Source organism: Trypanosoma theileri, assembly GCF_002087225.1.
Source record: "Trypanosoma theileri isolate Edinburgh chromosome Unknown TM35_Tth_38_V1, whole genome shotgun sequence".
Classification (NCBI taxonomy): domain Eukaryota; phylum Euglenozoa; class Kinetoplastea; order Trypanosomatida; family Trypanosomatidae; genus Trypanosoma; species Trypanosoma theileri.
Window position 1 is genome coordinate 28769 of NW_021639880.1, and position 13300 is coordinate 42068.

General features: G+C 42.8%; 5 protein-coding genes across 5 annotated transcripts; all 5 read left to right on the forward strand.

The window, feature by feature from the left end:
- On the forward strand, positions 1 to 2733 carry TM35_000381140 (uncharacterized protein; the record flags this gene model as incomplete). The annotated part of the gene is made up of 1 exon (XM_029029528.1): positions 1 to 2733. A coding segment is annotated over one exon (2733 nt), but the record flags the coding sequence as incomplete, so codon positions are not given.
- Positions 2734 to 3699: 966 nt separating this feature from the next.
- On the forward strand, positions 3700 to 4710 carry TM35_000381150 (putative protein kinase, putative,cdc2-related kinase; the record flags this gene model as incomplete). The annotated part of the gene is made up of 1 exon (XM_029029529.1): positions 3700 to 4710. One exon carries the CDS (start codon positions 3700 to 3702, stop codon positions 4708 to 4710), a length of 1011 nt encoding a protein of 336 aa, XP_028879106.1.
- Positions 4711 to 6993: 2283 nt separating this feature from the next.
- TM35_000381160 (uncharacterized protein) lies at positions 6994 to 8058 on the forward strand (the record flags this gene model as incomplete). The annotated part of the gene is made up of 1 exon (XM_029029530.1): positions 6994 to 8058. The coding sequence occupies one exon, from the start codon at positions 6994 to 6996 to the stop codon at positions 8056 to 8058; it is 1065 nt and encodes a 354-aa protein (XP_028879107.1).
- A 759-nt stretch (positions 8059 to 8817) lies between these two features.
- On the forward strand, positions 8818 to 10071 carry TM35_000381170 (uncharacterized protein; the record flags this gene model as incomplete). The annotated part of the gene is made up of 1 exon (XM_029029531.1): positions 8818 to 10071. One exon carries the CDS (start codon positions 8818 to 8820, stop codon positions 10069 to 10071), a length of 1254 nt encoding a protein of 417 aa, XP_028879108.1.
- Positions 10072 to 10785: 714 nt separating this feature from the next.
- Positions 10786 to 12909, forward strand: TM35_000381180 (putative membrane-associated protein; the record flags this gene model as incomplete). The annotated part of the gene is made up of 1 exon (XM_029029532.1): positions 10786 to 12909. One exon carries the CDS (start codon positions 10786 to 10788, stop codon positions 12907 to 12909), a length of 2124 nt encoding a protein of 707 aa, XP_028879109.1.
- Between the last annotated feature and the right edge of the window lie 391 nt (positions 12910 to 13300).

Genomic DNA, 13300 nt, shown 5'->3' on the forward strand with positions numbered 1-13300 from the left:
CATGCAAGTGAAACTATTTGCAACGAAGCACGACGTAAGGCTGTAGAGGAAGAAACCAGACGTAAGGCAGAAGAGGAGGAAGAAGCCAGACGCAAGGCTGAACAAGAGGCTAGACGCAAGGCTGAAGAAGAGGAAGCCAGACGCAAGGCTGAAGAGGAAGAGGCTAGACGCAAAGCTGAAGAAGAAGCTAGACGCAAAGCTGAAGAAGAGGCCAGACGCAAGGCTGAAGAGGAAGAAGAGGCTAGACGCAAAGCTGAAGAAGAGGAAGAGGCTGAACGCAAGGCTGTAGAAGAAATGCACAGCGGTGCATTGAAACAAAAAACCGTATCAGTAAATTTGCTCTCTGATATCTGTGAATCTGTTTTGTCCGATGCACTTGTTCATGCAAGTGAAACTATTTGCAACGAAGCACGACGTAAGGCTGTAGAGGAAGAAACCAGACGNGCTGTAGAAGAAATGCACAGCGGTGCATTGAAACAAAAGGCTGTAACAGCAAATTTGCTCTCTGATATCTGTGAATCTGTTTTTTCCGATGCACTTGTTCTTGCAAGTAAAACTATTTGCAACGAAGCACGACGTAAGGCTGTAGAGGAAGAAACCAGACGTAAGGCAGAAGAAGAGGAAGAAGCCAGACGCAAGGCTGAACAAGAGGCTAGACGCAAGGCAGAAGAGGAGGAAGAAGCCAGACGCAAGGCTGAACAAGAGGCTAGACGCAAGGCTGAAGAAGAGGAAGCCAGACGCAAGGCTGAAGAAGAGGAAGAAGCTAGACGCAAAGCTGAAGAAGAGGCCAGACGCAAGGCTGAAGAGGAAGAAGAGGCTAGACGCAAAGCTGAAGAAGAGGCTAGACGCAAAGCTGAAGAAGAGGAAGAGGCCGAACGCAAGGCTGTAGAAGAAATGCACAGCGGTGCATTGAAACAAAAGGCTGTAACAGTAAATTTGCTCTCTGATATCTGTGAATCTGTTTTGTCCGATGCATTTGCTCAAGCAAGTGAAGCTATTTGCAATGAAGCACGACGTAAGGCTGTAGAGGAAGAAACCAGACGCAAGGCAGAAGAAGAAGAAGAAGAAGCCAGACGCAAGGCTGAAGAAGAGGAAGAAGCCAGGCGCAAGGCTGAACAAGAGGAAGAAGCCAGGCGCAAGGCAGAAGAAGAAGAAGAAGCCAGACGCAAGGCTGAACAAGAGGAAGAAGCCAGACGCAAGGCTGAAGAAGAAGAAGAAGCCAGGCGCAAGGCTGAACAAGAGGAAGAAGCCAGACGCAAGGCTGAAGAGGAAGAAGAGGCTAGACGCAAAGCTGAAGAAGAGGCTAGACGCAAGGCTGAAGAGGAAGAAGCTGAACATAAAGAGGAAGAGAAAAACAATAGATATAGGTTTGTAGAAGGTGAAGATAAGTGCAAAAATAAGGATGAGGGATTCTTAGGAGGTGTGGATGGGGTTATTCGTTCTTCGTATGAGGATCCGTTCTCTATTCTCGAATCTTTTGATGGTGCTGCTGGCTGTGGTGATTCGTGCATGGCTCATACGTGTAAACCTCCTCATGTTGGTGTTGTTGATCGTTCTCTCTGTCGTGATGCATTAAATAAGCAAAAACAGGTTTTCGATGCTTGTGAGGTGTTGGTTTCTGAATGGATTCGGGCTTCTTTCGATCTTGTTGAGGGAAAGAATACTCTTGGTGGTGTAAATAGGGTTCCTAATCTTGATGCTGTTAGTTCTGCTTCTTCTGATGTGTATAATAATGTAGCTACGTCTTGTGTTGTTTCATCTGGTAATGAATCTTCTGTGATTTCTACAAAGGATAATAGTGTACTGGTTACTGGGAATTCGAGAGATGTCTCTTTGACTGAATCTAAACCTAGTTTTGCGACAAATGTTAGTGGATCTTTTGCCTTGACGACTGGTCAGGGTAATAATACTAATGTTGTTGAGACAGTTAAAGTTAATCCTCCTGTTGATTATTCGTTGTCCGTTTCATCCGATGGTTTGCGTATCTCCCCCGAAAAACTGCCTGTATTGTGTGTGGCTCCTGGTACTAACAAGAATATGAGTAGTATCAGTGCCATCGAAGAGGCAGTGACAGGGTATGTCGTGGAGATGGCTGGTGCTGCTGTTGAAGCATTAGGTGATCCTAGTGCACTTTCATATGCCAATATTGAAATGATACTGAGACAAGGTATTTTTGATGCTGCATCTGCTGCCACTGGAAATCCCAGTGACCTCACAGAAGAGTGGCGTGCGGGTCTGCGAGCTCTTGCAGAACGAATCGCCTCTGATTACGTCTATTTTGCGTGGAAGCTGAAACTAAGAAAATTGGATGAATGTCTATGGCACACAGAGGCGTTTTATACACCAGAGGAGATTGCTGAGCGTGCTGTCGAAGTTGTATCACCGAGGTACTCCTTTGAGAGTTTGCAGTGCAGTGATGTACAATTCTTGACAAACCATTATGTTGAGCTGGCGCGCAAAGGTGGCCTTAATGAATCTATCTACACTGAGGCTAGGCTCCGCGAAAATCTTTTTGAACGACGGGTTGATGCTGCTGCTTCACCAGTGTTACCGTTTTCACCTACAAGCCCCAGTAACAGGAATAACAGGAGTGGTGGGGGACGCAGTATGTTAACCGTTGATCGCCGACGCGCGGGGCTCACACAGTTAGTACTGGGACATGCACTGGACAATATACTGGAAGATATAGTAGCTGACACCACTAAATGGATTGCATCTCTTGTCACCAAGTAGAAGAGTGACAAATTAAAGAAAAAAAAAAGAACAATGAGAAGACTCCAAAAGTGAGAATAGGAAAGAGAGGGTGGGGTAAAGTGGAGACACTTTGCAGTTGTCTTGCTAATCTTTTTTTCTTTTGGTACTTATTTCTTTTTCTTTTTCTCTGCGGATTCTAGCATCAAAGTTCTTTTAAGTATGTTTGCAGATATGAGAAGAAATTGTGTAACGATGAGAATAAGAGGGGTTTGAACGTGTTGTGATGCATCCCAAACTAAAAGGATTTCCAGAATGGAGTCTGTTTTCTTTTTTTGTTTTCATTATTTAGTGCATTTTTTTTTTCTTTTTCTTTTTTTTTGAAGGTGCGGAATAGGATGGATCCTTTCGTGTTTCTCGTTCAATCTGTAGAGAAACAGGTGCATGTGTGTACAGTGAGCAATGAGGTTGTGTCTGGAACCTTGTTGGCAGTGGATGACCACTGTAATGTGATGCTTCAGAACTGGGCGGTTGTGCAGGAAGATGGGAAAGAGGCGCCGAACATGACATCATTGTGGACGCCTGTTCGTTTTATTCGTGGAGCACAAATAAAAACCATTGCTCTTGCGCAGTAGTGGTTAATCGTCAGGAACAGCAGATACTGCTCTCACTTTTTTTCTTGTATCCCCCTCTAGTGGTAAACCTTTTTTCCCCTTCTCTTTGTTCATAGGGGTTGAGATTAAAATAGGGGGAGAAACAACGACAAGAAGGGGATGTATTTGCCACGGCTGAAACTCGGAAAAAAAATAAGGGTTTTGTATAATGTGTGTGTGTGTGTAGGTGTGTGAAACTGTTTTTTTTTTTCCTTGCTTTTCACTCTTCTTTCTTATCTTTTTTTTTGTGAACCTGGAGAGGGATTTTTTTTTATGTGTTTTGTTTAATTCCTTTTTTTTCACCATCCCTTTTCTTTTGTCTAAGCATTAGCACATTTTAACGACCGCGCAGTTAATGAATCCCCCAGGGGAGGTTATGTACGACACATCCTCTTTACAGCCGCGGCGTAGCATAGGCCAGTTGCACTACGGATCCGTGGGAGCAGCAGCAGCGGCAGAGGCGCACGAACGGTATGTTCGTCAGGAGAAGGTAGGCGAAGGCTCTTACGGTGTTGTTTATAAGTGCCTTGATAAGCAGACGGGCCGAATTGTCGCGATGAAACGTATCTCATTGAAGTTAAAGGACGAGGGAGTACCAGCGACGGCGGTGCGGGAGGTGTCCCTACTACGAGAGCTAAACCATCCACACGTGGTACGTCTTCTTGATGTCTCCCTACAAGAGTCCAAATTGTTGCTTATCTTTGAATACATGGAGAAGGACTTACAAGGGCTTCTCAAGCAGCGCTCCACCCCATTAATAGGTGGGAAGCTACAGCGCATTATGTTTCAACTGCTGCTTGGTTTACACGCCTGTCATAGTCGTCGCTTTGTCCATCGTGACATCAAACCGAGTAACATTCTCATTAATCGTGATGAATCTGTTGTAAAACTAGCGGACTTTGGCTTAGGCCGTGCCTTCCGTGTCCCGCTGCAAACATACACAACGGAAGTTATGACGCTCTGGTATCGTGCACCCGAAGTGCTATTGGGCGATAGTCACTATCTTCCCGCGGTGGATGTGTGGTCTATGGGATGTGTACTGGCGGAACTCGCGCGGGGAACTCCCCTCTTTACCGGCGACACCGCCATCAGTCAACTCTTCGCCATCTTCCAGCTGCTCGGCACACCATCGGAGGAAACGTGGCGTGGCGTCTCCACACTCGCACACCACAATGTTAACTTCCCGCAGTGGCACCCAACACCACTCGCCACCGCCGTTCCGACACTCGACCCGCACGGTGTGGATCTCCTGCAGCGGATGCTTGTCTACGACCCACGCCGTCGCATCACCGCCTACGACGCACTGCGACACAGCTGGTTTGATGAGGTGCGACACGAGGTGTGTAGTGCCGCTCCTCCCGCCTGAGGATCGTTTCCACGAAAGAGAGAGAAAAAGAGAGAAAAAGAGAGAGAGAGAGAGAGAGAGAGCAGACGAGTGGATCAAGGATAAGGAGGAAGGAGGAGGGTCAGCAGAACAACAAGAAGAAGGAAAGCAACAGAAGGATAAGAATAGAAACACCATAGAGAATTAAAAAAAAAAAAAAAAGATGAAGAAGAGGAGGAATCGAGAAGAGGGGTACAAGAAAATAAAGGCACGCACACACAATGATGATAATGATGATGTTGATAGCTGCAACACTGCATAGAGGGATGATAGACCCCGGGATAGGGTGAGGGTGAGGAAGGGAATAAAACAGATGTAGCGGTGATAAGAAAAATAATGACAACGAGCAAGAGTAACGCAAATAGTAGGAATAGTGAGTACATGACTGCTGAAGAGGAAAGTTTTCTTTTGCGGGAGATAAAGATACGAAGGAGAAAAAAGAGGAGAGAGGTGTGGGAAGATCATCAATGCGTGAGCGAGGTTTCTGTGTGTGTGTCTGTGCGTTTTGGTTGTTGTTGTCTCGCGATTCATTCTGTTCAAGTGAGAGAAAAGTAAACGAGGGGAAAGTGCAAGGATTACAGAAATAATAATGCAACAGAGTAATATGAGTCATTGTCTTATTCCAACACAGAGAAGGACAAAAAAAAAAAAAAGGAAAGAAGCGAAGAGAAGGGAGAAAAAACGTCCACACGTTCTGTGATTTTGGGTGAGCATACGGAAGGAAGTTCTACACGACAAGAATAGTTTCATTGCTTGCGTTTTTTACCGTAAGGAAAATAAATAAAACGTTTCTGTTTTTGTAGAAGGTGCCTGTTTTTTTTTTTTTTATCCTTCTTTTCTTGTGTGTCTCTACAAACTGTTGGATGCCCCATAAGGTACATAAATTAAATGAAATGAAAAAAAAAAAAAAAAACATCAGGATAAAAGACAAAACAGTTATTCAAGAGAGAGAGGGTAAAAAAAAAAAAAGATCTTAACACATGTGATAATTGCTGAATAGACATGTTGTCAGGTGTGTTCATTCAATACCCTTATACTTATTTATAAAGACATACGGATAGAATAAGAGAGGAGGGAAAGGAATAGAGGTTTTTCTTTTTTTTTTTTTTGTTTGCTCACTCACTGTCTTTGTGTATAGCAAGAGGAATCATATGTAATACATATGAGCATGTGTTTGTCGAAGGAAAAAAGAATGAGTGATAAGGCGTCATGAAATGGACCAGAAAATTATTTGCGTCGCACTTATACAGAAAGTCTGTAAGTTCGCATGATGGGAACCTTTCAACTGCTGGAGTGATGATGGAAAAGGGAAAAATGGGTGGATTGTTGTTGTTGTTGTTGTTGTTGTTGTTGTTGTTTTCTCGTCATGCGTGTGGCTCATGTATGTTTGGGTAGCTTGACCAATGTGAAAAGAACCAAGTTGTAGGGCTCGCGTGATGTTTGTTTGCTTTTTTTTTTTAATATTCTTTTATTTGTGTTCTCTATTCCTACTTCTATTGTTGCAGAATCTCGGGTTTGTAAGCGGGGAATTGGTATTACCTATGGTCGTGAATCTCCTGCATTTGATGCCAACCCCTGACCTGTTTGCGTGTGAGTATGAGTTTTTTTTTCATGTCTTTACCGTCATTTCTCTATTTGTTTGAATTTTTATGTGTGTTTCTGTCTTTGTCCGTTTTTTTTTTCCTTTGAAGGAGGTGAGGCTCGTCTTTTTCCTCTTGAGTGAATGTGTTTATATGATTCTTCTTTCTTATTTGCTCATTGTTATTTATTTATTTATTTATTTTTTTTGATTACCAGTTTGGCGTTAGAAAGAGTGTTGGTAAAAGAATAAAAAAAAAAAAAAAAGAGGGATTGCTCTGTAGGACAGCGGTGACAAAACCACCCAAGTACACGTGCAGCACAAATTCAAAGAAATAAACAGCAACATTGAAGGAAGTGATTGGCAACAAAGAAAATAAGGGTGTGATCCTTTTTTTATTATTATTTCCTTGTAAGGTGTGGCCACAGTGTTTACTATAGGCACTTCTTTTCAGGACTTGCGAAACAGCATCCGTTACGTCAACTTTGGTCTTCTCTGTTCATATTTAAGCTGAAGGAAAAAAAGAAGGAGACTTACTTCTTCGATATTATTATTATTATTATTATTATTATTATTATTATTATTATTATTATTATCAGCATCAGCATCGACATCTCATTATCATATTTTGATTTTATCTTTTTTTTAAAAAAAAAATATATATATATATATATTTGCAGCGTTCTATGGCTCTTGTCCCTTCATGTAGTGGGATATATTTTCCCGAACCGCCAATGGATAATATCCTCACACTCGCGTGGAAGAACAAAGAGGGTGATGTACCGGGTCCGTACAGTTGTGTTGTGTACAAAGTAAAGTGCTCTGCACCGCAGTTATTTTATGTGATTCCCCGCTATGGGGCTCTACTTGTCTCGGATGGGTCTGGGAAGTCTTTGAGACCCTGCGCTGTTAACATTACGTTTGGCCTTCGCCCTACGACCGGAGATGCGCCGAGTGAGGTGACCATGTCTACACTCCCACCCCAGCGGCGTCCATCGACCTCTGTGGCTCTCAGTGCCGGCAGCCACCAAGAGCGGTTTGCGATTGAGTATTTCCTCATCTCCGGTGATCGCCCAACGTACGAACGACTCGCGCAGGTACTTGCCGCAGAAAGTGGACTAACAGAAGTGGTGCGGGATGTATGGGAGCACATCTCATCAACGGCACCGCGTACCACCCCCATCAATCTCAAGGTGTTCATGTCGGGGGTTACAATGGACAACAGCAAGGCCGACAGCGGCATGATAGTAGTGCCACCAGAGGCAAAACTCACACGTCCATCATTGCATGAACATATGATGCGGCGTGCCTCCGGGTCATCACACACACGCGATAACAATGCAAGTCACTCCGTTCCACGTGTATCAGAGCGGAGTAAAAGTGGTGGGGCTAGCGAGTTACGTGCACTAAAGTTAGGCATAGACGCCTTGCGTCATGAATATACTACACCCGGTGCGACAAGTGCACGTGTTCCTGACATGTCAGGAGCAGTGGGAATGACGTCAGCATCTTCTAATAATGTGATCACCTGCAACAGTAATGGAAACGGTTTATATCCACCCCCAGGAGATACTGGGGCAGATATGATTATGCGCATCCCAGAAGGGAATAATGACTTTATTAAACAGAAAAAAGACGGTTTACCCCTCATTTATGTGCTTGCAGCAATGTTCGGCACGTATGTGATATCTATGTTGTTTTGGCGCAGAGGCAGTGACAACCACAATAGTATTAGTGTCGGCCAAATCTAATACCGCTTTTAATCTCAGTGAAAAAAAAAAAATAAGAGTCTCTTTTTAAGGGGTATTTGGGGGTGGGGAAATCTGTACAGCAAAAGAAAAGAGAAAGTTAAAAAATGCATCATCTACTTGAGGACACATTTTCGTGTGTCCCCTATGGAAGAATTACTATGAAGTTAATAGTGGTGCTAACGTTGGGGATTATTGTATTCAACTTCTCAGTTGAAGAAGAAGCGGAAAAGAGAAAAAATGAGTCTTTCCTTTGCTTCTTTTGTAAGAGGTAATTGTGAATGAGAATGCAAGTAAATATCTGTTTTTTTTTTTCTCTCCCGCGCCATATGTTGTTGGCATGTAATGGGAAAAAATAAAACGAAGGAATGTCTGAACATGGGATGTGCCGATAAACCATGATATATATATATATATATATATATATATATATATATGGACTTCAAAAAAAATATATATGGACTAAAAGCTTTAGTCAGTGCGCTCTTTTTTTTTTTTTTTTCTATTACTCCTGCTCTTTCGCCCTTTTTTTTTTTGCAATATTTCTGTGCATTCATACCCTCTGATATCTTGACTGTATTTTCTTATCTCGCATTACTATATGGGGATCTGTATAAGATATATATATATATATATATATATATATATATATATATATATTCTTTTTTAGTTGGTTTCCCTTTTTTTTCTTATCTTTATTTCCTTCTTTTTATCTATCTACCTGCGAGTAAGTCTCTGCTTGTGTTGTAGAGTTGTGGAACAATGTCTACCGGTAAGGCAGCTGCAGCTGGTGTTGGTAGAGTGGGACGCACTATCAAACAAAAAGTACAATCAAACCGCGATGCTCCACACGCCACACGCTTTTTTAATACATTATGGACTTATCGCACTGGGCAACTCACAACCAGTAACATTCGACGCCTCAGGGAGACGGGTATTCCACTGGAGTATGCATCTAGCGGCGGCAGTAGTAGTAGTAGTGGTGGTACTAGTGGGAGTGAGAATGAGAGCACTCCTGTAAAAAGTGATCTGCAACCCCATGCACTGCACAAATTCACTGGGGATGACAATTGGTCTCTTGTAGTTGCTGTCCCAAAGAATTCAGATCATTTCCGCAATGTTGTAGAATGTTCCCGTGGAAGTCTCATGGTGGGACACACCGACCCACAGTTATTTCATTGGTTTAAGCAACTCGGTACACTTCCACCGCGGTCTATTGTCTCTGGGTCACTAGAACTACTCACTGGAGACTTGGAGCAGGAGGCGTGGGAGCAGACATTCTCACGACACCCAGTAATTCACAACATAGCGCAAGAGATGTGGACACGCAAGGAGAGTAAAACGGAGGAAGAATGCGTCACCATTGAACGGCGTGAACGAGAGGAAGATGAGAAACGTATGCGACGTATGAGTAGCAGCGATTGGCGTGCAAAATTTAAAGAACGTGAACGAAATCCTACAGCAGAAGAAGATGAAGAACGTCCTATTTACGTTATTAAACCAGAAACCTTTGCATTACTACGACTACGACCAGAAGTTAAACTCTGGATGAATTTTGTATCACAGACACAGCGGGTGTGGGAGCCTTTGATTCCAGATCCTGACCCTCTCTGTCGTTGCAGCCCGCGGTTTATCCGCATGTTAAATCTCGCACGACAGAAGCTTGTACCATCACTCAATATGAACTACTCTCTAAAACTCACAAACGCGTTCGTATTTGAGATTGACCAAAAGGGAATCTGGGCGATGGGTACGCAGGAAAACCTTGACACCAACACTGCTGCTGCTGTTCCTTCTAGTGATGATGGAAGTGGTGGTGGTGGCTCCACTGTGCGTGAGGAGTGGACGGAGTTGCGATTGGAGTTTGGTAAAGGGCAAGAGATACGGACAGAGCAGGAGATGGAATGGTGGGTGCGTGGTCTGACGAAGCTTGGCGCACCGGAGGTCTCACAATCAAACAGCAGCGTAGAGGACGCCGGGATGAACCCGGAGGACTACGATTACCGTCACATTTAGGGGTATGAGTATTATAGAGAAAAAGAAAAAGAGAATGAGAAAGAAAGAGAATGTGTGTGTTTGTGTGTGTTTGTTTGTTTTTTTCTGGGGTGGGGTGAGGAAGGTAGAAATGCTGAAGACATGCAATGTTCTGTTCTTTTTTTTTTTTCTGGGGGAGGGGAGGGGAGGGGTATAGATTGTGGGAGTGATATTCTCTCCTTTCCCACTCTTTTTTTTTTTTATTTTATTTTTATTTTTATTTTTTAACTTTCCGTTCTACTATTTTACTGGGGTGGTGGTAAATAGTGCGAAGCAGGAGGGGAAAACAAATACAGTGAAAGGGGGAGAGATCTCTTTCCTCCACGCAAGAACGTCTCTCCATACAGTGCTGCCGATAGTGATCACTATTACTCCCCAATTCCCCTTGAAAAAAAAAAAAGAATCTACTGTGCGCAAATGCACAAAAACGGAAAGGAAAAAAAAAATAATAGCATTTCTTGCTGTACTACTAGTAGTAGTAGTACTACTAATGATACTTGTAGTAGTGGGAGAGTATCAAGAAAAACAGTGAAAGAAGAAATATTTGCCCTTGAATCTCGTGATAGTAATTGGGTTTCATTTTTATCTTTTTCCTCCCTTTTTTTTCCTTTTTTTCTCTTTTTAATTTATTTCTAACCTTTCGTGTATCTCTGATCCTTTATTCTACATGGAAACATATATGGAATAGCGCCACAGATGAATAAGCGAAAGAAACACACAGATTGTACCAAGGCGGCCCGGCGTTGGGCCTTGGAGCGTTCTGTACTATGTATGGCTATTTTGGTCACAATATTTCTTCTGGTATCGAATTCGTATATCTTTTGGGGTGGCGATAATAACAGCATGGAGAGCAGCATTAGCATAACTTCCAAGAACTGTAGTTCTGAGACCATTAATATCACTTCTACGGATAACGTCACCGAGGAGCCAATAGAAGAGGATGTGGTTCAAATTGTGCTACGTGTGCGGTCTCCAGTGTTTGAACCGAGATATATAGGGAAACATCTTATTCTTGAGTACGAGCAAGAACAGCGAGAAAAACAACAACAACGACAACAACAACAACAGGAATTAAATAACGACAGCCCTGTAACACAAGAAGATATTGAACGAGCAGAGGAAAATGTAGTATCAATGCTTCCTGAAGAGGGTATCACAGATCGTGATTGGTTTCCAATGCGAAATATTAGTGGAGAATATTTACAACAGGTAAGTGATGTTCTCACTTCTCAATTTGGAAACTTTATTGCTGACTTAACATATGATGTTGCACCTTTGTTTGTAGATTACGGTTGTCGTATTGGTGTTTCACTAGCACGACGGCATCTGCGTAGCACTGTACTCTGTGTCTATGAGCCTAGTGATGTGTCACGAGAGTTTCCGGTATCTTTAGTTTCGCCACCGAGAAATCTCATTCGAATCATCGCACGTGGTGGTTTTTTAGGTGATTTTTTGCCGTTTTTTTCTTCTTGTAATTTTGTGAGTGTTTCAACCGTATTTCTGCCACTTGTGTCGACGATGAATTCAACAAAGAGTGAAGATGAGCTTGTTCGTCTTGTAGCCCATGCCGTCCACAATAGTGGTGCTGTACTGGCAGTACTTCCTGTGAAAGACTGCAATGTACTGCAGGAGTTATTACAAAAAATGAGTCCTTCTGAAGAAATAGGTGATGAATTGCTGCGTCATAGTTTGCAGCTTGGTAGTAATGTCAAGTGTGATGTTGTGGCTGACTTTGAGGAGCATCATCGTTCGAACAAGGAAGGGAGTAATAATANTGATAATAATAATAATAATAATAATAATAATAATAATAATAATAATAATAATAATAATAATAATAATAATAATAATAATAGTAATAATAATGGTAGTACTCATACTACGAATATCATGGGTGGTATTGAAAAGAATAATAGGGCAAACAGTAGTTCATATCCCAATAATAATAACAATATCACGGTTGAACATAACAATAGTAATCACATACACACTCCACCGTTATCACGTCTATTTCGCCTAAAGGTGACGGGAAGTGCGCGTTTGTGCCGCAAGACGTGGGGAGCCCCATTCGTGCAGTGGGACCGTGCTGTCTTATGTGCATACAATCGCACCCGCGTACACTTCACAGTACTGGATCTTTCCCCGCCTATACACAACGATACGAATAGACAAGAAGTGCAAAAGAAACGACGCAGCTATCGCCGGCGTATTCATCCGCTGCAGTATGTTCCTTCGGTTTCGGTGGAGTCACTTCTCGCCGCTGGTCTCTCCCCGTACGACCGCCAATTGCTCTTCGCCGCGATGCTCACAACCCCACGATATCCAGACCCACTCCCACATAATTGGATGGTGGGAAACCCAACGGCATTGGGAACAGGCGGACGTGTGTTTCGCATAGATCGATACGATGAACGCTTCTCTGCAGCCGTGTCGGAGGAGCAGAATTATTGGGCCACAAGTGCACGCGGGTATATGCGATTACTCGCACATCACACATGTCTACGTATTCACTTCGATGGAATTCCAGCCGTACTCTACGCGCTTGAACCCGCCGCACGCGCTACTTGCCGTACCTGCATTACCACATGTTCTTATTTCTCAAAGGGAATTGAACCATGTAGAGCTTGTGTATTTTGTGGTGCTGCGCTCGCACGATATACACGTAGTAACATTCGAATGGAAGGAAACCCGCGGGATCCACGGGGTTTGCCACTTTCCGCAATGGGTTCGTGTATAAAAGAGTATAAGAGTTATCATGCAGCCCGTGCCATCTGGGAGAGCTGGCGCCGCAGGGATCGAAATCGAAATATTACGCTTTAGTTGTGTTTAGAGGGTTTTTTTTTTTTTTTTTTTTTTTTCTCCCCCTACCGTTTTCCTTTATTTTTTCCCTCCTTTTATTTATTTTTTTTTTTCTGTTACCTCTCTGACGCATATGTATACCCACCCAGCTTGCTTTTTTTTTTTTTTGTACATGGATAAAAAAAATATATTTTTTATATGAAACTGCTTCTCTTTATTGTTCGTTGTTGTTGTTGTTCTTAGTGGATGTGGGTAGTCATGTGCGTTGGAAAGTGTAGGTGTCGTCTGCTGAAAGACACTAGTGAAAAGAAGAAGAAAATAAAAAAAAAAAAACAGGAGGAAAACGGGAGTAAGAAAAAAAAAAAAAGAATTTATGTATGAATCGTATATTGAAGATTTAGTTTTCGTGTAA